Genomic DNA, 23,276 nt, shown 5'->3' on the forward strand with positions numbered 1-23,276 from the left:
GCAGTTATAATGTAATAATAAATAGTTATTTTTCCAATACTTTTCACACACAAAAATATGCTCAAAGAGTGGTTCTATAAGAGGATTTGGGGCCTTCATATTCACATAGGGCCCAACAGTAAGTTCCAGGGAGCCCTCAGAGTCCAAGAGCCTTGTTTAAGAGCCCTTGTGTAGGCTATGGGACACATATATTACAGCATAATAAATATTTGTTTTCATTGTTAATGGGTTTTCTGAACCAAACTGGATTGCGTGGCCTTAAACCCCAGGGCCCCCCCGGGCTTCTGGTAGTCAAGGGCCCCTGGGCACTGGCCCCATAGGCCCGGTCAGTAATCCACCCCTGCAATGGAGGAACAGAAATCTCAGACTTCATTTAAAATACCTTCATTTGTGTTTCGAAGATAAACAAAAGTCTTACGGGTTTGGAACGACATAAAGGGTTAGTTTACCCCAAAATTAAAAAATTGTCATCAATTACTCACCCTTAAGTTTCAATAAATGGGTGGACAGAAGAACTGACCATCTAAATAAAGTCAGAATATAATATCTTGATCCACCTGTGATATTCCTTCCCAGTTGACATCACTAGCCAAACAGACTTCACTGACAGTTATTGAACTGAACTGAAACTCTGAATTAAACTGAGCTGAGTAATGACACTATTACCTTCTGTAGAGCTGCTTTACATGAATTTTACAACATTAACACTTATTTTCTGTATTGTATAAAGCGCTATTTAAATAAATGTGACTAGACTCACCTTTCAAGATCCAACCAATTCCTGATAGAATAAAATCAAGCCCCACCCTATACATTTCCTCATTAAATATGTTGAGTCCCTTGGAAATACACTACAAATACCAGAAGTCTTGAAATGAAAATACGCTATTTGGAATAAAACAGCATACAAGACAGATGGGCACACCTTCATAAAAAATATGTTCCTTTAATAATACACACTTAAAATATGAACTGCAGGTAGTAGTGTGGTGTCCTTACGTGAGAGCCACACGAGCATGGCTAACAGTGACGCTGGAATTCATGTTGGACCGATACACGACTGCATTCATAGCACTGAAAAAGCTTAAGTTAAATGAGCAGTTAACAGGAAAAGGGGGATGGGGTGATAAGAGCATATCTGTATGTATGTGTAGAAATCCAGTCTCTGTATTCTGATAAGCCACTAACTACAAATTTAAAAAATAAAGACACATTTGGCAAAATAATCAGTGTTCCAAAGGGAGCCGGAAAAGAAACATTACCTAGGTGTGGCACATAATCCAAAATCTGTTTAATGGGGTTAATGAGCTACTGGGTTCTTCTCCGTTCTCAGACGTGTCCTTTCTGTTAAAAGTGTGCCGACATGCGCAAAATTACACGAAGTTTGGGGACAAGTCTGTTTCTGGCTGCTGCAAAGACACTCCTTCCAGAAAGAGTGCGAGAAAGCATAAGATGGGCTCAGGGACCAGTCATTCCTGCTGAAGGAAGTGGAGGAGGGTGGGACTGGAGAAGGCCCTGATCAGAGGTGCTGTTGGAGGAAGTACAGTAGCATGATCTCGTAGTGCTCTCCGGACTCAGGACAGCGAATGCTGTGTCTCTCATTGGGGTAGATCTATGGAGAAAAAGTATGATGAATTATTCGGTTGAGGGAAAAAAAAAAATACTAACATTTTTAATACTCTGTTTTCAAACCTGTAGCTGATATGGCTTTCCTGCACGGATGAGTTGAGACACCAGGAAGTTGGTGTGGAAAAAGTGCACGTTTTCATCAAGGAACCCATGTAAAATCAGTAATCGGTTTGGCCTTGGGGTTAAACAAATAAAGGTAGTGTCTAGTTAGCACAGTGAAAAGATAACCAATTGCTCAAATAATACATTCTGAGAGGAGTTAACTATATGGTTTGATCGAACTGGAGAGATTCATATGTTCAAGATGAGATTTACCTAGATTCAAAATAGGGAGAAACTTTTGAGAAGGTATTTTAACCCTATAAAGCCTACTGTATCATATCTATCAACATGATCAAAACCTGTAGTACAAAATCTTCGACGGGCCTTCTTTCGTCAACTCGATTGATAATTTATACATTTTTTTAAAAAGAAAAATCACATAAAAAATTGATCAAATACAATACATCAGGCTTTTGAGGAATGTTTACTTATACATCTTTGAATCATCATTGAATTGTATTGCATTGCATTATATTTAAAGCGACGCAACCCCCCACCACAATAAAAACTACAGAGATTTGATCATAAAACCAAGCATTTAAATATCATCTTATTGGGAGATATAGAGTGACAACTTATATTTATATGCATTTTTTGCAAGTAGTGCTATACTGTTATAAAGATCTCATTGGTTTACATTGCAAGCTATTATAATTTCATCTTAAATTTTGGCCATATACATTTTAGAATCTCCACCAATCAGCTTATTTTTGCTCAGTTGGCACATCTGAATAAAATTTTGGTGTTTTTTTCCCTCTCTCCTCAAGTATGACCTCCATATTCTCATATCTCATCCATCAGGCTTTCATGGCTCAAATAATATTAAATATGATACTCAACAACAACGACAAAAAAACCCATGCAAAATCCTGTCTAAACGCTCAAACTTCAACTTGTTATAAAAATTCAGACTATTATAACAAGATCCAAGCAACTTTAGATGCTGGGTTTTTTTTAAGGTTAGAGGACACATTCACTGAGATGAAGTTGTATGCCAAGAACACATAATCAGGGTGAAACAAACGCTGCACGTCCTCTGGCCTGAGCCGCAGTAACTCACTCGTTGGGAAGTTTGTCGACGTGCAGTGCGACGGAGCCCGCCTCATATCCCTGCTGGTTATTTTCAGGCACGTCCATGTAGCGTTCGGTGTAGCCAGTATCGTATGCCATCCACACCGTCACAGGAGCTCCTGCTACGGCCACCTGGGGCACAGAATGGGTAACTTGCTTAACACATGATCAGAACAAACATACAGATGTCAGATACTAATTTTAGTCTCAAAGTTCACGTTTGAAAGTGTTTCTTCCCTTATATCCAATATACAGCTCTTATTTTCTATTGTAGTAATTCCAAAAGCATAAAAAAGCTAATTGACCATGATTACAATTTCAGAAAAGCAACAAAGTTCAGCAATTCAATCTCTAGTAAGGTGCATTTGAGACGCCACCTGCTGGTGAAAGCGCATGAATGGGTGGGGTTGAGGGACAGTTGAGCAAAAAAGAAAGAAAGACAGACATTTTAAGATGGTGACAACATTGGGGCAGCTGTAAATCTCACCTTGAAGATGTTTGGCCTGTGAATGAGGCCCATGAGAGAGAGGAATCCACCGTAGGACCAACCATGGATGGCAACCCGACTCAAGTCTATGAACTTGTACTTCTCTGCCACAAACTGAAGCCCCTCCACTTGATCTTCAATCTCCACCTGCCCCTGAGGTTGAGGAGAAAATAATAGGAATATGAATAAAGAGTACCATATTCCATGTTTTATACTAAAGCCTGCATGCTGCATTCAATTATCTTTACCTTCAACCATGTGAAATACTCAAGGTAATTTGAATGTTTCTTTCAAATACATCCAATTTTTTTTTTTTTTTTTTTACAATAGTTTGTAGTTAGAATGATTTATTTAATGTTTTTTAAAAAAAAATCTTAGTTTAGGGTCCAGTTCTCACTATTAACTAGCTGCTTATTAACATGCATATTACTAGGATATTGGCTGTTTATTAGTAATTAACCACATATTAATGCCTTATTCTGCATGACCTTATTGCACATATCTAATCCTATACCCAATTCCTACCCAATACCTAAACGTAACAACTACCTTACTAACTATTAATAATCAGAAATTAGGAGTTTGAGGCAAAAGTTAGTTAATAGTGAGAGTTGGAAACTAATCTAAAGTGTGACCGAAGTCTCTTATGCTCACCAAGGCTGCATTAATTTGATCAAAAATACAGTAAAACAATGTTGTGTGAAACATTACAGTTAAAAATGTTTTCTCTTTTTAAATCATTTTAAAATAGAATTTATTCCTGTGATTTTAAAGTTGAATTTTCAACTGGCATTACTCCAGTTTTCAGTGTCACATGATCCTTAGGGTTCTAATATGCTGACATTTATCATCAATTTTGAAAACAGTTTTGCTGCTTAACATTTGTTTTTGGAAACCCATGATACACTTTGTTTCTGGATTCTTTGCTGAATGGAAAGCTTAAAAGAACCGAATTTATTTGAAATATAAATATTTTATAACATTCTAAATGTCTTTGATCACCTTTCATTAATGGATTTCTGAATAAAAGTATTCATTTCCAAAAAAAACATTTGAAGTTTTGAACCATAGTGTATATACAAGCGTTGCTAGATGGCTTTGTTCTGGGTGAATGTTAGGCGGTTTCTTACTGTTCTGAGACAAATCAGCCTCTCCTTTATTTATAAAACGTTAACTTGTAATTAATAAGCAGTAGTCATGTCCCAATACAAGTCATCATACAAATTGACTTCATATCACACATAAGTAACCTTTAATGAGCAGTGATAGAAATGAGTTGGACATAACTGAAGGTGTCTAATTCAGTCTTTGACTGAGTAACAAGTGGGATCATATGTCAGAACCAGTGTGAGCTGTCACTCAGTAATCATTTTAACACCTTAACATTTCTTGACCAACCATTCCAGCCACTTAAATTGCAGCATGATCACATTTGTGTCTATATAAAGCATTTATGCAACTGGTTTTCAACACATGCTGGCTGACCTTTTAAAAGCAGACCATAATGTGTTAAATGTGAGGCAACGGTTTACAACTGGCATTAAGATGTGTTATGGCCGATTGGATCACAAGTGGACGACGCTAGGTGTAAACGGTGTCTAAGGCCCTGTTTACACCTGGTATTAAGATGCGATTTGGTAGATTGAGTCAAAAGTTGCGTAGAGAGACACATGGCCGTTTACACCTGGTGTTTTAATACCTCTTGTCCACTTTCAACCACTTCTGTACTGATTTCTTCGAGGGGAGGGTCTATGGGCAGGTAAATGTGTGGACTTTTCAGATCTTTCTTTCTGATGGACAAAATAAGCTCACATAATTTACATATGAATGCGCCTGGAGAAAACAGAAAAAATATTAAGTGCTGCAACTTTCGTTTCAGACCAGCCGAACTCTGTGAGTGTGTGATAGAAATCAGGAATGGTGAGAGAACATTGCACTTGGTACATTTTCCGTCTTCAAATCAAACTTGGGTCTCCAGCAAAAGTTGAAATTCCGTCTGGCTGGCGCACTTGCCATAATAATTATTACGCGTTAAGCCTGGAACAGACCAAGCCGACGCAGACGAACTAGCGCTGATGAAAGCCGACTGTGTTGTCGCCTCTTGTCGGGGTAAAAAGCTACACTTGAACACACCGAGAGAACTACAGCCGACTGTCAGCTAGAATGCGAGGAGTGTCTTAGTCTAGCATCTGTCGTTGAGAAAGCCAAAACAGTCTCAAATAAATGTGCATGCATTTCATCTTAATAACATGGGATTTTGGCCAAATGAAAGAAAAAGCTGAGCACTCGCATAGCTACAATAAACTTTATAACCTGTAAGTTGATGAAAACGTAATGTGATGCATTTACCGCCTCAAGGCCTGTTCACACCAGGACGAATTTCACGCGCGATATTTGCCGACGTTTAACGCCTCGTGACTAAACAAAGGGCGCCAATGTGAGTGTGCACACCGACGCGAAAAACGCCACGCGTAAAAGGGTCCTTTTTTTAAAAACCGCCTCGGGTTCGTTTTTATAGTTTGACGCACCGCGTCAAAAACCATCCGACCAATGAGATTGGCGCTTTTGCTCACGTGTCTGGAGCTTCTGAAGTTACAGTAAAACACAACTTGGGGGCGCTCAAACACAAAACGGTCTTGCCGAGCACACATACGTGACGGCGAAGAAGATATACGCCAAGTAGCGTCTACACTGCCGGAAGATGCAAGGCAAGATGAATGTAGAGCTGCTGGTCTCGTTGGTGTCGGAACATAAAGAACTATATGACAAACGCGACAGCGACTACAAAAATCTTGATAAAAGAGAACTGTTATGGAGTGGTATTGCAGAGCAAATGGGCGCCATCTAATGTCAGGGAATGAATTGGCATGTTCACTCGGCTCATCGTCAGCTCGCTTGGGTGTGAACACAAAAAACACGTTGAAAAACGGTGGCGAATAACGCACGCCGATATTCGTCCCGGTGTGTACGAGCCTTCAGACCGCCGTTTTAATGACAAACAAAACACACGTGTCCGAAATTCACTTGTCAAAAACCTTGTAACTCCATTTACTTGATGTTAATTAAATAATGATAAGTCTCTGGCCATATATAAAGCCACAATATCAACTCGGAAAATGTGGTGTTGAATTATTTAAAAAATATTGTTTTTCCATTTCCTGAGAAGTAGCATTTATTGGAGATACAAGGTTTCCACTCGACAGCAACTATATGTTAATATGATGTTGTTCAGAGTCAAATGTCTGGCTACAATTGTAGACTGTCAGTTCTAGTTACCATTTTGTTTTTAAGGGCCCCCTCAAACTTAAGGCCTCTTTGGCACGACCCTCTTCCATCGATGACCACCACTGCATAACCCAGAGATGCCAACGTGTTCAGACGCAGATACTTCACACCCTTGTAGGAGTTATTTACTAACTGCACCTGAAAAAACAGAAAAGGAATTAAATAGACATATTAAAGAATTTACAATGCAACTTTTAGCTGTGTCACAAACCAAAATGTAAAGACATTCAATTCAGTACTGCATTTAGAAGGCATAGCCCACCCTAAAATAAAGTGTAGTCACTTACTCACTCACATTTTTTGTATTTAAAATGTAGGGTTAGGGTCAGAATCCCTTGCCTCTTCAGTATATAAAAATATAAAATATATTTTAAATAAAAATGTACCAGTTGCTTTTTTTTCATGCAGTTACAATAAATGGTGAGTGGAGCTTTCAAAGAACAAATGGCACCACATTCCAAACAATACAACAGTTTTCATAGAGAAGCAGAGCAAAAACAGTTTGTATTTAAATATTTCCATCCAATGCGTTGTGAACGCCTGAAACCATATCAATTAATCAGTTAACTGAACCAATTAAGTTTCATGAACAAATCACATATTGCACAAGTTATACAGGCCAAATATATCTTTTTTTTTTATTGTTATTATTTTGGAGCTTTGAAAGACCCAGCCAAAGGAACATCCCAAGGGTGAGCAAATGTCACAATTTACATTTTGGGTGAAACTATTACTAAATCTTAAATGGGCAGTTTTCAAAAAAAAATCTATAGGGATACTTTTCAGCCAAACCAACCTGTGGGCCGCCGTACACAAACAGGATTGTGGGGTGTTTTTTGCCTGGTTTCAGGTTGTGTGGTTTGTACAGCATTCCATATAGGCGGAAACCGGAATTGGCAGGGAAGCTAAATATCTCAGGAGGGACGTAATCAGCTGGACAACCTGCACACCAAAGACAAAAGCAAACAGGTTATTAGAGCATGTGTTATTCTTTCCAACAGCTGTGCAACATCAACCTGACCTCACCTGTAGCCTCCATCATGCTCGCCCAGAACTCCGGCTCCTTGTGTATGGGGTCACTGTCAGAACCCGTCAGTTTGTAGACATGAACACACGGAGGGGTGCTCACGTTACTGTAGTGGCTGATGAACATGTCAAAGTTCTATATTGAAACAGGAGAAACAGATAGTCAGAGTGAGACTGCCGGTCATGGAACACTGCTTGGTTTGCTTCTGCAAGATATTGCAAAATAAAGCTTCAGTTTTTTTTTTATACTGCAGTTATCTGCATCAGTAGTGTTTAGACACGTGTATGGTTTTTAATAACCAGAACAATTATCAATTAAAAATGTTTGCTTGTTTAACTAACACTAATGTTTATGCAATTTGAAAAAAAATATATATTAAATTTAACAAACCAAGAATAATAAATGCTGTAATAGTATTGTTCATAGTTCACAGTACTACTGTATTATTAACTAACATCAAAGTTTTCAATCGTATTCTAATGTGTTAGTGAATTGTAACATCTATTTTTCCCCACCCAAGATACAACCCATGATGCAACGACATGAAACTCTTGACTAAAACTGGAAAAAAAAAGTTACAAATTCTGGATATTCTAAGCCAAAATATGAGATTAACTATCAATTTTCTTCAGGCTATACACTACCGTTAAAAAGTTTGGGGTCGGTACGATTTTAAATACTTTTAAAAGAATTCTCTTCTGCTAACCATGGCTGCGCTTATTTGATTAAAAATACAACAAAAATCAGTTAAAGTATTAAATATTATTCCAGTGTAAATCAGCTGTTTTCTGTGTGAATATATAGTAAAGTGTAATTTATTCCTGTGATCAAAGCTGAATTTTCAGCATCACCAGTGTCAGTGTCTTCAGTGTCAAATGATCCTTCACAAATCAGTATAATATGAGGATTTGATGCTCAAGAAAGATTTATTATTATTATCAATGTTGAAACAGTTGTTGGTCTGTCAGTTGTAGTTTTTTTTTATTTTTTTTATTCTTTGATGAATAGGAAGTTCAAAAGAACAGCATTTGTTTGAAATAGAATCTTTTGTAACATTATGTCTTTACTGTCACTTTCGATCAAATTAAGTATTGATTTCTTTCCTCCAAAAAATAAAAATAAAATTCTCACTGACCCCAAACTTTTGAACGGTAGCGTATTTCCAGGGGATTCTTTGCCAGAAAGAAATAAGCTTCAGCCTTTTTTTGTAAAAAATCATTTGCTATTTTTGTACGTTTCAGAAAGCCATTTTGTCACCAATGATTTGGTACGCACACACACACACACACCTGGCTAACAGAGCAGCTGTGAGAGAAGCCCGGCTTAGTAAGTCTGACAATTTCTCCAGGAGATTCGTATCTCACAACATAAAGATGGTGCTCAAGCGGAGTATCTTTTGTGCCCTGGAAGTACACCAGTTTGGTGTCTTCGTTGACCCAGATCTGCAAATACAGATGAAAGAAAAATGTAAAGAACGGGAATTTGTGCAAGACATTTGTATTTTGAATTTGTTGAATAATACAGCAAACCTTTGATCCGTGTCTAGCCAATACTTCCCACTCTCCACTCGTAATAGTCACCTCCTCTTCTATCTGGCATTTAAAATCATCTAATAATGATAAAAAAAAAAGGTAAGTCATTCATATTACAAGGCCAAAAACGTGACCACATAAATATGGAGGCCCAAACCTGCAGAAATTAAAAATAAATACTTAAATAAATATATAAATAGGTAAATGTAATGAGAAAATACATAAAATAATAAATGACTTGATAAAACAAATAATACTTTTTTTGTTAAAATTAATCCTGAATTTATTTTGTATTATTATTTTGATTTATTTTCTTGTATTTATTTTTATTCTTTGAAATTCTTTTCTTATTTATTATTTCTGGAAAAGAGGGAGGCTCCAGTGGTTGAGAGCTCACATATAGAAACATTAGATCTAGTGATATAGATTGGAATTGTGTACAAGGATGTGGCAGATCAACTGGACAGATGTACAGTATGTTTTTTTTTTTACTGATATCACAGATCCATATTCAATCCATACTCAGTACTTAACCTTAGTAGGGCTTGTAAAATACAGAGGTAGGTTATATATGATTCACAAAACAGATTTTGTTTTTATGCTTTATAATATTTTAAAAACTATTTTTGAATTACTGATTTTTTTATAAGTAAAATTTCATGAACTAATTGATTGGCTAAGGATTGTATAATGTTTGATAATGATGTATTAAGTTTTTAATATGGTGTTGAGAAAATCAATATTTTTTCAATATATTTATGCTCATAAGGTGATCAGTCAGGGTTGCCATGGCTTGGTGCCACATTTTTTCCTCAATGTATTGACTAGCATGGAAAGCAAAAAAAAGCAGCCTCTGTGTAGGGTAAAACATAATTTACAAATTTTTTATTTGAATGGTATCATGTAGGGCTGGGTATTGACACAAATTTCACAATTCGATTCGATTTCGATTCACAAGCTTGCAATTCGATTCGATTCCGATTCGATTCAATATTGATTATTTTGGATATCATGTACAATACATGGCAAATTTTCTCAAGGAAAACAAATCTCTTAACTAATGCTGTATACTATGGGAGTCAGTTGTAGCCTACTAGGCTTCATTAGCCTACTATAATATTGAAGGTAAAAATTAACTGATTTGTAGCTATACAAACACTTAAATTACACTTTCATTTATTTTTATAATAATAAAGTTATATGAAATATAAACATTTAAATGGTGGCTGTCATAAAAACTTGCCAGATTTATTCAAACATGCATTAAATATCGAAGAACATTAAGAATTATAATGAATATGTAATATGGTGCATATATTTAGCAAAATGCTCCTCTTTAGAGTTAATTTTTCTAGCTGACTAACGAGTTTATGGTCACATATGGTTTTTCTGAGGTAAATGTGACGTTACATGACATTGTTTACAAGTTGTTTTACTGACGTCTTTCCACGGTTGAAACACTGATTGAGCGATTCCATGTGACATGATACGGATTTCGATAAGTTGTACTCCATCTTTTAACACACTTTCAGACGTTCATTCATGTTTATTTCGCGCTGTAACTGGTATTATTAAGGCAGAAGAGGAGATCATGTGCGCTCCGCGCTGCTGCTTCTCTTGAGCTGAGCTGAGCCAGAGCGATCTCACGCCACAGCGCCAAAACGGTATTTATGTTTTTGAATTTCGTAAGAAAATGGACGTAATTTGAAATTTGAGACTTTATTTAGTATCAATAGTAACAAAGCACAAAGATTATTGCGATATATTGGATACGCGCTACAATGTTCCATTCATTCATCAAATGAAAACAGGATGACTAATCGATTCTTGAGATTTAAGAATCGATATCTGTTCGTAAAAATGAGAATCGATTAATATCGAGAAATCGATATTTTTTACCCAGCCCTAGTATCATGTATAATTTTCTTGACTGGGTGTCAGAACATTTTCACAATTTTTTTTAATTTGCAGTGTCGTTTTCATTGCATCATATCTGCATATTTGCACTTCTGATCAAATCTGGGCAAAGAGACATACACAACTGCATGTTTAAAGTAACACTATGTAGTTTTTCAACCTTCATAATATATTTCCAAGACCCTTGTGATGGTACATCGAATTAAAATAAGTTAAATGACACGTCTGCCATAGCCTGACGTGGTCTGTATCGCTTTTACTGGCACTATGTAACTTCGGGTTTCGGGTAGGAACCCGTGCACAAAAAGAACTACAAAATTCGACTGCTTTACGGCATACGTCACTTCCCCCACCACTTCCTCAAATTGTCTGTGGCCATTGCAGACATCCCAAGTCTCCCGGGAGTCTCCTGCGTCTCCCTGATGCCCGCAAATTAGTTCAGATCTGCCGGAATCTAGAGCGCGCATGCGAGACAGAACATACTGCGCGCATAACATACATAGCGCGAGCAGGGCGAGAGAGAGCGAGAGACCTTGCGAGTGTGCCTCACGAAAGCTAGTCAACCCGCCACCAGCCGCCCCCCCCCCCCCCCCCGTCAACAATCCAGTCACCAAGATATACCTCCCTGAAATGACTTCTTGCAGGTTGGGATGTCTGCCATTGTTGATTCCAAAGCCGGTGCTGGATAAACAGCGAGCGTGCGCGTGCGACAGTCGGCTGCGGAAGGCTAAATTATTTACGACAGCAGGACAATTCTGCTTCCAAACTGTAGGGCGACCGCTGAGGAAAAATCACATGGTGTTGCTTTAACACTGACCTTCTGAAGGACTGTATTCTCGGGACCACTGCTGGCAGCCTGGCTGTAAGAGACTGGTTATTCTGTACAAATGGCAGAAGCCCGTTTGTGATTCGTTCACCCACAGGAAGCTGATCTTGTCATTAGTTGTTTGAATGAAGGGATAGAAGATATCATGGACCTATTGGGAAATAAGGCAAGAAATTAATACAAAACAGTCAAAATAAACCAAGACTTTGGTCATGTTTGAAATAACATTCCTATACTATTTTCGAATGATATAGTACGCAAATGTTCTGTGTGCATAGACCCTCATGACCATCTACATTTGGAAAAATGGAAAATGTATCCCAAAATGAGCTCACATTATGTGTACCGTTTCACATCCTGCTTTTAAAAGATTCACCCTGAGTATTTTGTGCAGTTTGCAGTAACTAATCCTCTAGTATAACATTCCAGAATACATAGACTGTCGTTCAAAAGTTGGGGGGGTTGGTAAGATTTTTTTTCAATTAGATTTTTTGATTTATTATTTAATGCTCATTAAGGCTGCATTCATTTGAACAGTAATATTTTGAAATATTACCATTTTAAAACAACTTCATATTTTAAATTTGTATTAATACAAATTATTATTAATACAGGGTTCCTGCACACTTTTGAAAGTCAAATTTAAGGCTTTTTAAGACCTTTTTAAGACCTGAAGAAATCAAAATTAATACCATACATTAGGGCTGTGCAGTATTGACAAAAAAATATCTTGATATTTTCAACGTTTTGTTGATAATAATTAGATGATATTTTACTGATTGTGTTTTTGTGCTGGTGCCATGGCTGGTTTAGGTCTGTTGTTGACAGCTGACTCACGAAGATATTCAAATTTTTCATATTCTATGCAGTGGTCAGTTCACAGCAGTGACAGAAATTAATATTTTAATTAAGGGGCAATATTTGCCACCTTAAATTGATTTTTTCAGGGGCATTTTCACCTATATATGGACATTTTTTCTAAACTTATTTAGAGTTATGCATCACCTTTAATGTCAAATACTATCATTCAAATTAAATTATACAGTAATTATACAATAATACTTAATTATATAATAATCATACAGTACCACTGTTACCTGTCAAATTAAATCATTCAATCAAAATCCATCTTTGCAGTGCAGAGGTGACAGAAGCGGCATCAGAAGTGGCATTAATATATTTACACTCCATTTACAACTGCATAAAAAAAAAGCTATGAGATATATATTTTTAAATCAATATTCAATATTTAAATATGAAATGATTTCTAATTTTAAAATTTTATTTAAAGGGTACTTTAAATATGAAACCGCAGCGGCAAATCACTGTCTTAATAAGTGAGTTGAGGGAGTCATTCATTCAACCGATTCGTTCAAACGGCTGATTCATTCGGGAAAGAAGCAAGTGATTCGTTCAAAACGCGGATTTCAGTCAAGAAATCATCGCTGTGTTGCATTGAGACTCTGCTACGGTTTCATTTTGAAATTATAGTCGGCGAAATAAAGGGAAAACAAACAATATTGACAATATTGCGTCTAACAAGTAACTCAATGTTAACTTATTGTTAATTTAACTGTTGTACAACATAAATATCACACTTGGAATTGTGCATGGGAAAACGGCACTCTTTCTGATGTGATATTCTAATATAAGAACATAATATGATATAAATATAAGACAAAAACTAATTTGGGGACATAACAGTTACACTGCACACATCACGCAGTGAAAGCACGAGACAAATGCGATGTCAGCTCGCAGTGCCTCGTACATCGTTAAAACAATGATTACAATATCATAATAGACAATACACATCGCACACCATACGCACATAAAGAATGAACTTACAACTGAACTGACATTTAACGTTACGACCTTTCTTCTCCTTCTCTCCTCTCGCGTGCAGGAGACAGTTATGCTGCCGCGACTCGCGAGTGACGCGAAATGTCACGTGAACTAGCAAATCCACAAAGATAGAATAATAAATAAATAAAAATACGTACGCTAATTAGATGGTTTTAATTTGGAAATCTTTTAGATATGTCTAAGTCAAAGTGTCATCTAAAATTTAAGACCTTTCATAAGTAAAAATAAGACTTTATAAGACTTTTTATGGCCTTAAATTTTAAAAATCTAATTTAAGACTTTTTAAGACTTTTTAAGGATCCGCGGGAACCCTGATTTTAATATTTTTATTATTATTAATTATTATTAATAAAATATTAAACGGAATATTCACCAGCCATTACTCCAGTCTTCAGTGTCACATGATCCTTCAGGAATCATTGTAATATGCTGATTTGGTTCTCATTATAATCAATGTTGAAAACAGTTTTGCTGCTTAATATTTTTGTGGAAATGGTGATTTGACACTTTTATTAGGATTCTTTAAAGAACACAAAATTCAAAAGAACAGCATTTATTTTAAATAGTAAAGACATTTATAATGTTACAACATGTCACTTTTGATCAGTTTAATGCGTTCTTTATAAAAGTATTCACTTTTTTTTTTTTACGGACCCCAAACTTTAAAATGGCTACGTTCAGACATTTTTTTGCTCATATGTGACTCAGATCTGTTTTTGTCATGACAGTGTACACAGCACAGACCACATGGAATCTGATCTTTTCAATACAGATTTGTGCCACTGCCATATGTGCTCCTAAATCCGATACAGGTCAGATGTTTTGCCAATGGTCATATCGGAATTCATTCGACTTTTACATCACTGTAAATCAAGGTATGTCACAATTCTGCACACATGGGAGTCACTTCAAAGATTTTACATACCCGAAGTTATCAAGAAAGGTAGCCAGTGGAAGGTCAGTGATGTGTAACCCATTAGTATTACGATGACAGCTCTATATACAAGCAAAACATGAGGGTTCATATCATAAACGTTTCAAAGTTCTGCTGTCTTTTTCCGCATCCTCGTCTTTTTATTTTTTATATTGTGTGCATAAATTCGCTGGCTTCAGCAGCACTATAAACAAACACGTAATCGCTTACTTTAAAGTCCTATGTGTTTTACTTCTGTATGACAGCGTGCTGCGTGCTGCCTTTTATCGGTCTATTGCGCATGTGGGTCAGTTCGCACTGGAATCTGATACTGGCCACATTTAAAACAACAATGTGAACAACTATAAAAAAAAATCTGATCTGAGCCATAATTCGGAATTAAGTGTGAACGCAGCCTATATGGCATGGTGTTAAATATCTTTCATACATATGCGCGATATGTTGACAGCTTCATGGTTGTTTCTTTTGCTTTAGTCAGTGACTAGAGCACTATCAACCAATATTAATTTTGGTCTGCACTCTGCTATATTCTGATTAGGCAAGATAATGTTACAGCTCACTCAACCCCCCCCCGGCCAAATATTGACCATCATTTTGGTTATCAGCCAATCTGTGGTCCGTTAACTTCGATATCAGCGCACCACTACACTTATTATTGAAGGGTCTTACGTTGATCCAAATGTCAGTGATCTCCTCATAGATGATGAAGGGCTGGACTCCCTCAGGCATGGCCTCCACATGCTCCTCCCACTGCGGATCATCCACGCTCACGGGTATGAAGAGTGCAGGTGGTAAAAGCACTAACTGAAGCTTCTGCTGACTGCGGTCTAGTAACACTGCCCAAGCACTGGAAAGAGAGAAAATGAAGCGAATGATAGTTATTTTATTATCGTTGAAATATTATAGTTATTAATATGTTGAATTAATTTTTATTTGCACATTTTCCGTTTTATTTTTAATTTTAGTTGTTTTGTTATTTTTATTTAGTTTAGTAAAAAATGACAAAACAAAATTATTAGTTTTTGTTTCAAATTAAGTTTTCATTAGTTTTTATTTCAGTTTTAGTTTAAGTTACTTTAGTACATCAAGATAAACTAAAAAGATGTTTCCTTGGCAACTAGCTGAAATAAAAAAACAACATTATTTACATATACTTTTACATAAATTATACATTTATATATACTTAAAATAAACCTTGACTGAAGTAAAATGAATTTAAGTAATGGAACTGTTTTTGATGGTTTTACCCCCGGTTTCACAGACAACCCCTGTCCCAGACTAAATATGTGCACTGAAATATCTTAAAATATGTCAGTGCCATTGTTTTATCACAAGATGCACACCAGTAATGTATTTTTTTCTAAGGCATGTTGGTAAGACTTTACAATAAGGTTCATTAGTTAACATTAGTTAATGTAACTAACATGAACAAACCATGGGCAATACATTTGTTGCTGTATTTGTTAATCGTCGTTAACGTTAGTTAATAAAAATACAGCTGTTCATTGTTTGTTCATGATAGTTCACAGTGCATTAAATAATGTTAACAAGATTTTAATAAAGTATTAGTAAATGTTGAAATTAACATTAACTAAGATTAAGAAATGCTGTATAAGTGCAGTTCATTATTAGTTCATGCTAACTAATGTAGTTAACTAACGAACCTTATTGTAAAGTGTTACCGGCATGTGTATAAAAGAGTTTGGAGGGCTCAAATGAACTAGGTATGAAAACACCTTAAATTTCCTAATTGAATCAAGACATAATTCCGGCTTAATCTAAGCCCTGTCTGTGAAACCGGGCCTTAGTTTTAGTTAATAAACCCATGTATATAAAACATAGCAATTAAATGGCCAACATGCTAACTAATGCTAACAGTACTAACTAATATATTGCATTAAAAATGCACCGGTTTCAAATTCAAGACACCAAGTTTCTATGTGCAAATGAGGTTTAAATGCCACAGTGGAATTAATCACAGTATTAATCACATTTTTTAGTGATGAATATCTTAAATTTTGACCTATTGCTCAAACCCAGCTGAAGCTATAGACTGACTTCAGGCGACTTGTTTTATGGACTGTTTTTATTGTGTTTCGTTTTTCCAGAGCTTTTCAGTCCCTGACCACTTAACACTTTTATATGGGAAAGAGAATTGTCTTTTTGTGTTTCACGGTATTCCTTTTATACTAAGATATTAACTCAGCCCAAAAAAAAAAAAAAAAAAAATCCTCTCCCTTAAATTTTTTTCCCAGCAAATTTAAAAGCTGTAAATAGTGTGTAAATATTTGTATGGACATAAAAAGATTCGGCAACTAAGACATAAACTGAATTTTTTTTACAGACATTTGACGAACAGAAATGGAATAACAGAGTGGATGTGGTGTGGTCACCAGCTGCTTTCAGTGCTATAGTGCATCTCATCCTCACGGACTGAGCTAGATTTGCCAGTTCTTGCTGCGAGATGTTTTTCCAATCTTTCAGCAAGGCCCTTGCAAGTTCTCAAACACATCTGGTAACATGTGGTTTGGCACTGCAAGGACGATCAGCTGTCCTTCCTTTAGCTCTGTCTTAGGCGTCTTTCATTATGGACATCGCAGTTATTGCTCTGGTCACATCTGCAGTCCTCATGCCTTCTGCTGCAGCCTATGGCATGTTCATACAGGTGATCAGGAACCCATCTTTCTCCTGCTGTTTATCCCAGTCAGTAGAAAAGTCTCTTGAGTGTCCCAAGTTCTTGAAATCGTGACCTTAATTGTCTACCCCCATTAATCTGTTAGTGTCTTAAAGGGGTGGTGGTATAATGCCCATTTCACAAGATGTAAAATAAGTCTCTTAGCTCAAAATACCCCACAGATATTTTTATATAGCATGTTAAAATCCGTCACTTTTTGAGGGAGAGAGAAAACGCACCATTTTTGTGTCTGTCCCTTTAAATGCAAATGAGCTGCTGCTCTCGGCACAGAGGGCGGAGATTCAAGAGCTAGTGTGAAAATTTCAAAAACCTTTAGCCTTTTATGTTTAAACCGGAGTCGGACAAAGATGGAGAGACTCAAGAAGAAGTGACAGCATGTAGAATGCAACAGGGCATTTCTGAAGGGTTAGTTGATGAATTTATGTAGCTTATGTGTAGTTATCATCTAGTCATTGATTTTTTTTTTTTTTTTATACACCAATGGGCCAAAACATTAAGACCACCTGCCTAATATGCTGTTGGTCTTCAGCGAGCTGCCAAAACAGCGCTGACCCACCGAGGCATGGACTCTACAAGGTGTCCTGTGGTCCCTGCCACCAAGACGTTAGCAGCAGATCCTTAAATTCCTGTAGGCTGAGAGGTGGATCGAACTCGTTGGGTCCAGCACATCCCACAGATGATCAATTGGATTGAGATCAGGGGAATTTGAAGGCCTGAGCTACACCTTGAACATTTCATCATGTTCCTCAAACCATTCCTGAACAATGTGTGCAGTGTGTGTGCTTCCACCAGGCAACGCCACTGTCATGAAGGGGTGTACCTGTTCTACAACAATGTGTAGGTAGGAGACACGTGTCAAATTTACATCTCAGGTTTTCCCAGCACAACATTGCCTAGGGCATCACACACTCTCCCACAGTGCCATCACTTCCCCAGGTAAACAGTGCACATGTACATTGCAGTCCACGTGATGTAAAAGAAAACGGGACTCAGTGGACCATGAGAAATCTTCCACTGTTCCAAGGTCTAGTTTCAACGCTCGCGTGCCCATTGTAGGCGCTTTTAACTGTGGCACGGGATCATAATAGGCACTCTGGTTGGTCTGCGGCTACGCAGCCCCATACACAGCAGAGTGTGATGCACTGTGTGTTGTGAAATTCCTCCTATAACCATCATTAAAATGTTGTGAGCCACAGTAGACGACCTGTTGGCTCGGACCAGACAGGATAGCCTTGTGTCCTCGTGCATCGATGAGCCTTGGACATCCAACACCCTATCGCCGGTTTGTCCCTCCTCGGACCACGGTTGGTAAATTCTTCAACCCACAAGCCTTGCCATAACATTTTGGCCCTTTGTCAAAGTCTTTCAGATCTTTATTACTGCCCATTTCTCCTGAATCCCACACGTTTATTAAGAGAGCTGATTGTTTGCTTCCCATCTAATCTACACAGACCTTAATATGTGGCCTTGTTAGGAGATGATCAATATTCACCTCACCTGTGATTGGTTCAAATGTTTTGGCTCATCAGTATAAAGGAAAGACATGAGAGTGAATTTCTTTAAAGCAATTATTTGTTGTTACTTACAATTTGCCATCTTTTGTCCATCCAGCTCTCGCAATGTACTCAACCCCAGGAAAGAGTGTTGTGAATGGGAGAACAAGCTCCTTGTTTTGTGCGCTAATAATCTACAAAAAGAATAAGAGATCATTATAAAGCCTTTTAGCCAAATATAAAGAAAGAAAAAGTGAGCTTGGGCACAGGTACCTACCTTTCCATTCTGGTCAGTTCGAATCTCTGCTAGTTTCAGGCTAATTTGAGGGTTCTTACTTCCTAAAAGCATCGAGAGGGGATCATCAGCATTAATTATTAACATCAAGCACAACTCCATTGAAAAAATATTGATAGTAAACAAAACGACGCAAAGAATATCCTGTATTTTTAAGAATAAAAGTGTTAATTTAAGTGTTGCACTTCCACATATTTATGCCATTAATTCTGGCTTCAATTACACTTCCACTTAATGATGAACCGAGTTTCACAATTATTTGTCAACGACATTTTTTCACTGACGAAAACGAGACGATAACTAAATAAACACTAGTTTTGATTGACAAAAACTATGACGAAAAACGCCAACGTCAACGAATAAAAACGAGGCGAAAATGTTAGGGGACGAGATGCGAAAGAGCTCAATTCAATCCGTTTTTCTGTGCGCAAACAAAAAGCCGCCTCTCTTGACCTTTCTTTCGTGTCTTTCTGCGCTTGAGCAACAAAATTGTGTCAAAATGTCCGTTTTGGCGAGTATTCACGTAAACACAGTCGGTTTTGTCTTAAAGGGATAGTTCACTTTGAAATAAATTTTTGGTATGTTTTAGCTTACCTCAAGGGCATCCAAGATGTAGGTGTCTTTGTTTCCGCAGTAGTTTCAATTTTGATATTGTTAGGTCAAACCGTTCTTGTCTGTCAGTCATATAATGCAGGTCTATGGTCACCACCTCAAAGAGCATGCACAGAGAAGTCCAAATTATACATGATTTAATGACTCGTAAATGTAAGTACACATTGATGGCCTAAGACACGAAACGAGCGGTTTGTGTGAGAAAACGAACAGTATTTATATCGTTTTTACCTCTTGTAACCACAGCCACGTCCAAGTGATCTGAGGGCGCGGGCGTTTCGGTCTTTTCCGGCAAGCGCCGGAAGTGATCTCTCGCGCGTGTACGTCACTCATACAATTGTTTTATTTTTTTAATTGTTTTCTTTTACGACGGTGTAAACATCCCGGATAAGCGCAAATTAGTACCATTTTAATTAGCCGTCTTACCTACAATCTCTGTTCTGTGTAAACAATGAGTGACGTACACACGCGAGAGATCACTTCCAGCGCTTGCCGGAAAAGACCGAAGCGCCCACGCCCTCAGATCACTTGGACGTGGTTGTGTTTAAATACTGTAAATTTTCTCACACAAACTGCTCGTTTCGTGTCTTAGGCCATCAATGTGTACTTACATTTACGAGTCATTAAATCATGTTTAATTTGGACTTCTCTGTGCATGCTCTTTGAGGTGGTGACCATAGACCTGCATTATATGACTGACAGACAAGAACGGTTTGACCTAACAATATCAAAATTGAAACTACTGCGGAAACAAAGACACCTACATCTTGGACGCCCTTGAGGTAAGCTAAAACATACGAAAAATTTATTTCAAAGTGAACTATCCCTTTAATTGAATGTAAACAGTTGGGAGAATATCGGATCTGTGTCAATGTATTGGATCCGTGCATTCAGCTTTAAAGTGACAGCAGTCTAATAACCTGTTGCTGTCTGTCATTAATGTTAATCAAAAAACAAAAGAAAACAGAAAACCACTCAATGATCTTGACTGAATAGCTTTAATAAGGATTATTTACTTTATACAAATAAATTTGTCTGCTTGAAAGAATGAAGACTGTTGCATGCAAACTGTTATAAAGAATCATATCATTAATTAAAAAGAAGACCATGTTCTTGTCTCTTTATGAGAAGTGGCTTTATTTAAATTTTAAAATAAATAAAGACATGTAACAGCAGTTAAATCAGTCTCTTATCGCATGTTCAAACCTTACTATCATTCATATTAACAGGTTAAGAGATGTTTTCTCCATGAGTTTGGACATTTTAGAGAAATGCTTAATTGATGCATTACAATTTAACTAAACCCATTAGATTTACTTATTAGATCTTATGATATTTAGTCTATTAAAACATATTCAGATGACTAAAATATGACTACAGCTAATTACCATTTTAGTCAAAAGATTGACTAAAACTAAATCATAATCTGCTGTCAAAATGAACACTGTGAGGACGTTGAGGGGAGTTGGAAATGGTGACAGTAATGACTTGCTGTCCAATAGTTAAGTCAAGAACCTCTTTGAAACTGATTCAGTAAGAAATCAGTTCACTTATTCATAGGTTGTCTTTAGCAACCCAGGAGTCATTTGTTCACAAAACAAACTCCATTGGTTCCACTGTATGTTTGTAGTATTTTTATTTTAAATGGATTTTTTAAATGGAATTGATTCTCGTTTCTCAACCATATGTTTGTGTTGCTTTGAACAGTTTGTGTTTGTGATTACCGGTGCGAGGATATCTGTACACATCTGCCTTCCGCTCCTCCAAAGCTGGTGAGGGCACATGGATAATCTCTACTTCTGATTCATCAACCTCCTCATACAGCAACTGGAGCGTTCTGCCTCCATCTGCATCTACAAGCAAACATAAACAGAATAAGGGTATGCAGCAGGTGCTTGATGCATTTTGTGTCCAATCAAGCTAATGTACAAATAGATTTTGACCCAAATAAAACAAAACAAAAACAACACTTTAAGCCTGGGTTATACCCGCCGCATCGGCACAAGTGCGAAAGTGCATGCAGAAAAAAATGACATCATTGTGGTGTGCGCACAATATTTTTTTGTAACTTTGTAACTCTCCACTTCTGAAGGTGCACAACTTTGAAGCGATTCTGGCACCCAGTTTGCGCTCGTCTAAATTGCTTACATTTACAAAATTAGCCTACAGTGGCAGAAATAAACCCTTTTAATGAAAATAAAGGTCCATGTTAAATAAAGATGTTTGGGAAATTAAATGAAAATGTTTAATTTATTTATGATTTAACGGCATATCAGCAGCAATGGCTATATTCATGGCAATCAACCATATAACATTTTTAAAAAATAATTATGATTACAGTCACTTCAATACATTGATTACAATAATTTAACAATTTGGTCTTAAAAAAACAACCAATATACAACATCAGACATATATCAATAACAAAAACAGTAATAACAATTACATAGAATCTTTCAATTTAATATTTGATAGAAATTCTAAAATTATTCCAGGAGAAATCTTTTTAAAAATGTCCATTAATATATTTTCTGAATAAAAACGTTGTCTAATATACTTAAAAAAAGGACATTCTATTAAAATATGGTTTACACTCTTAAATTCTTACACAATCACAAACCGGTTTCTCATCCCCTTTCAATAAATATGAATGAGTGAGTCTTCAATGTCTAATGCGGCATCTCGCTTATACAATCTGGTCATATCTATTTTCAAAATAATAACAATTAACTCCTTGATTTAGTACTGGATTGACCTAATATAGTTTGTACATTTACAAAAAATGGCAAATGGAATGGAACGAATGCGTAAATAACAGATTCAATATGGATTTACATTGACATTGTCAATTTCCAACTGAAGTTTTTCTTTTAATGAAAATGTTTAAGAGATTGTCGTTTCATTTAGTTTTATACAAATGTTCTAATATCCATTGATTTTGTTCTAATATCTCAAGTTTTTTTACACGATTCTTTGATTCTTTTGTAGTGTGGGTTTTGGTGAAGTGTACTAAAAACAAACATTGTGTGTACCTTACTTCTCATGGCTGCTTCCTGATGGTTTAGAGAACAATTACTTCAAGTCGACCCCTGTCGTTTTAAAGAATAGTACAATGGCGAGCGCGTCAAGTATAAACAAGGCTTCAGCAAGCTAAATAAAACCACCATAAACTCTCTAGGTCAGTGGTTCTCACTAACTACTGTATTTATTGAAGAACATACCGTTCTTGAAAATTCGGGAAATCGCAAAATAAACTGTGGTTAATTCATTTAATCACAATTGATTGTGAATATTATGAAAATAGTGAATTTTTTTGCTGAAAGCCACTGATTTAGGTGTTCAACAAACCTTCAGGAGCAGCCGGAGACCACCAGTACCCGGTGAAGCGGTCAAATTCTTCCTGAATCACAAAGGTTGCGACACCAGCAGACTTCGGGTCTTCCTTGACATTATTCAATCCTGGACAAGTGTAGAAGTGATATCAGATTTCAGAAAAATTGTCTAA

At 36.7% G+C, this 23,276-nt stretch overlaps 1 protein-coding gene across 2 annotated transcripts in view; it reads right to left on the minus strand.

Moving 5' to 3' along the window:
* Positions 1–930: 930 nt before the first annotated feature.
* The window catches only part of dpp9 (dipeptidyl-peptidase 9), a 30,974-nt gene continuing 8,628 nt past the window's right edge, over positions 931–23,276 (minus strand). For both annotated transcript variants that reach the window (XM_056246756.1, XM_056246755.1), the window contains exons 7-21: positions 23,120–23,230; positions 21,496–21,624; positions 19,142–19,203; positions 18,958–19,058; positions 15,346–15,523; positions 11,868–12,027; positions 9,131–9,210; positions 8,891–9,043; positions 7,601–7,736; positions 7,371–7,516; positions 6,566–6,712; positions 3,290–3,442; positions 2,792–2,934; positions 1,693–1,804; positions 931–1,612 (exon numbers count right to left, since the gene is read on the minus strand). In XM_056246756.1, the coding sequence (XP_056102731.1) occupies positions 1,520–1,612; positions 1,693–1,804; positions 2,792–2,934; positions 3,290–3,442; positions 6,566–6,712; positions 7,371–7,516; positions 7,601–7,736; positions 8,891–9,043; positions 9,131–9,210; positions 11,868–12,027; positions 15,346–15,523; positions 18,958–19,058; positions 19,142–19,203; positions 21,496–21,624; positions 23,120–23,230 (1,904 nt within the window). In that variant the 3' untranslated portion in view covers positions 931–1,519. The remainder of the gene's footprint in view (positions 1,613–1,692; positions 1,805–2,791; positions 2,935–3,289; positions 3,443–6,565; positions 6,713–7,370; positions 7,517–7,600; positions 7,737–8,890; positions 9,044–9,130; positions 9,211–11,867; positions 12,028–15,345; positions 15,524–18,957; positions 19,059–19,141; positions 19,204–21,495; positions 21,625–23,119; positions 23,231–23,276) is intronic.

This window comes from Rhinichthys klamathensis, unplaced genomic scaffold, assembly GCF_029890125.1.
Source record: "Rhinichthys klamathensis goyatoka isolate OS25496 unplaced genomic scaffold, OSU_Roscu_1.1 h1tg000040l_1, whole genome shotgun sequence".
Classification (NCBI taxonomy): Eukaryota; Metazoa; Chordata; class Actinopteri; order Cypriniformes; family Leuciscidae; genus Rhinichthys; species Rhinichthys klamathensis.